At 58.6% G+C, this 2,089-nt stretch overlaps 1 protein-coding gene across 1 annotated transcript in view; it reads left to right on the top strand.

Moving 5' to 3' along the window:
• The window catches only part of LOC104509590 (histone deacetylase 1-like), a gene marked incomplete at its 5' end in the record, with an annotated part of 5,604 nt that extends 3,645 nt beyond the window's left edge, over window positions 1–1,959 (top strand). The window contains 5 exon segments of the mRNA XM_010151574.1: window positions 47–187; window positions 625–733; window positions 820–950; window positions 1,654–1,800; window positions 1,907–1,959. Coding sequence (XP_010149876.1) covers window positions 47–187; window positions 625–733; window positions 820–950; window positions 1,654–1,800; window positions 1,907–1,959 — 581 coding nt within the window.
• Between the last annotated feature and the right edge of the window lie 130 nt (window positions 1,960–2,089).

Raw genomic sequence — 2,089 nt, 5'->3', positions numbered from 1 at the left:
GTTCCTACACCGCGGGGACCTTTTTCCCCCGCTGCTTTCGCTGCAGGTCATGCCAAGTGCGTGGAGTTCGTAAAAAGTTTTAACTTGCCGATGCTGATGCTGGGAGGAGGTGGCTACACGATCCGCAACGTGGCTAGATGCTGGACCTACGAGACGGCCGTGGCGTTGGACACTGAAATTCCCAATGGTAATTCTCCCCAGGAGCCTTGGAAGCAAGACGGCAACACCCTAGTAACAGGGAAACGACGTTGCTGTGGGAGAGGCAGCAGCCCTACGGTGTTCCGTGAGCTTTTGGTTATTCCTGTGGAAGGGCTCTTGGATTCCCTGCCCTGCAGCGGGTGGTGGAGTGTGCGGTCGAGTCCGGCAGAAGGTGCGCAGCGGCCTTGCCGTCTGCTGACACGGGGCGACCTGCCGCCGGAAGCTTCCGTGCACGCTGTGGGTGTTTGGCTGCCGAGCGAGCTTTCGCTGCCCCGTTGCTCATGGTCTGGTTTGGTCTAAATTCGGGCTGAGAGACCTTCAGCTCCCGCGTGGGGCTGAACACGGTTTGGGTATTTCAGGGCGTGTGGTATTTAATTCCTGGTCCGGTGGTAATTTGGTGTTTATTCCTTTTTCGCTTGCCTGCAGAACTGCCATATAATGACTATTTTGAGTACTTTGGGCCAGACTTTAAGCTCCACATCAGTCCCTCCAACATGACTAACCAGAACACCAACGAGTATCTCGAGAAGATCAAGTAAGTGCGTTCCTTTCGCGACTGTCCCCTCTGGCCGGGGGCTGGGACCGTGCTCACGGAGGTGTTCCTTTCCCGCCCGCCTCTAGGCAACGGCTCTTTGAGAACCTGCGCATGCTGCCGCACGCCCCCGGCGTCCAGATGCAGCCCATCCCCGAGGACGCTGTTCAGGAGGACAGCGGAGATGAAGAGGAAGAAGATCCCGAGAAACGTATTTCGAGTACGTGCTTGTCCCTGGCGGGGGGGCGCTCCCAGCCGGGAAGCGAGCCGCTGGGAGCTGTGGGTGTCCAGGAGGAACAGGGTCGGTTCGCTTGGAGGAGCAGGCGGGCTCTGAGCTGGGCTGCCTTAGGAAAGAGGAGGAGATAGGGGTTAGATAAACCTCTGGAGTCGCTGCGTTTGAATCCGGTCCCACCTCTCCGCCTGATTTTGTTGCCAAGCAGTGATGCTGAGCAGGGCTGACAGATTCCTTTTCCTATGGAGAAATGGCACTTTTGCCAAATGATTTCCATAGTGGGAGAACCAGGGCTTTAAGGTGAGAATGGAACAGCTCCTGTGGCCTAGGTGCTGGGACGGAATACTTTCCTGGAGGCTGTTGGGCCCGATCCCAGAAGTTGCCTTCGCGGTGTGTAGCCAGGTTGGCCGGTGGATTCTCTGAGCGCGAGGCCGTTAACCTGCCCGTGCTGTCAGGTCTCGACGTGGCGCCGTACCTAACCCAAGTCGTACGTGTCAGCTCGGATCTTGAGCGTGGGGTGGTTGGGTGTGACGAGCTCAGAGCTGCGGCAGGCAGAAGGGGTTGGATCGCCGGCTGTCGTCGCGCCCGGCGTTGTGAGTGCGTTCCGGAGCGTAGGCGCGCTTGGAGAGGTTAGTGCTGGGTGCCTCCCGGCTTCTCCATCTGCTCAAACGACCCCTTGTCTCGCACTCAGTCCGCAATTCTGACAAGAGGATATCCTGCGACGAGGAGTTCTCTGACTCCGAAGATGAAGGGGAGGGAGGGCGCAAAAACGTGGCCAACTTCAAGAAGGCCAAGCGCGTGAAGACGGAAGAGGAGAAGGAGGAAGAGGAGAAGAAAGGTAAGCCTGAGAGCTGGGACGAGAAGCCCTCCCAGTCTGCGGGACTGCGCTTGGCACGTCCCTTCCCGCTGCTCTACTCGGTGTCCTCTGGGTTTTTTCCCTCTAGATGAGAAAGAAGAGGAGAAAGCGAAAGAGGAGAAAGCGGAACCCAAAGGGTGAGCGCTGAACGTGGCGGTTAAACGGCATTCTGCCCGCCCCGGTGGGGTGTTGCGCGAGCGGAGGGGATGGAGGGGAGACCCGGCGCTTGGGGGTGGCTTTCCCAAGGGCTCTTTTTGGGAGGAAGTTGGGC

Source organism: Eurypyga helias, unplaced genomic scaffold (assembly GCF_000690775.1).
Source record: "Eurypyga helias isolate BGI_N326 unplaced genomic scaffold, ASM69077v1 scaffold32165, whole genome shotgun sequence".
NCBI lineage: Eukaryota > Metazoa > Chordata > Aves > Eurypygiformes > Eurypygidae > Eurypyga > Eurypyga helias.
Note: the sequence above shows the minus strand (reverse complement) of the source record. Positions and strands in the feature narration are given on the sequence as shown.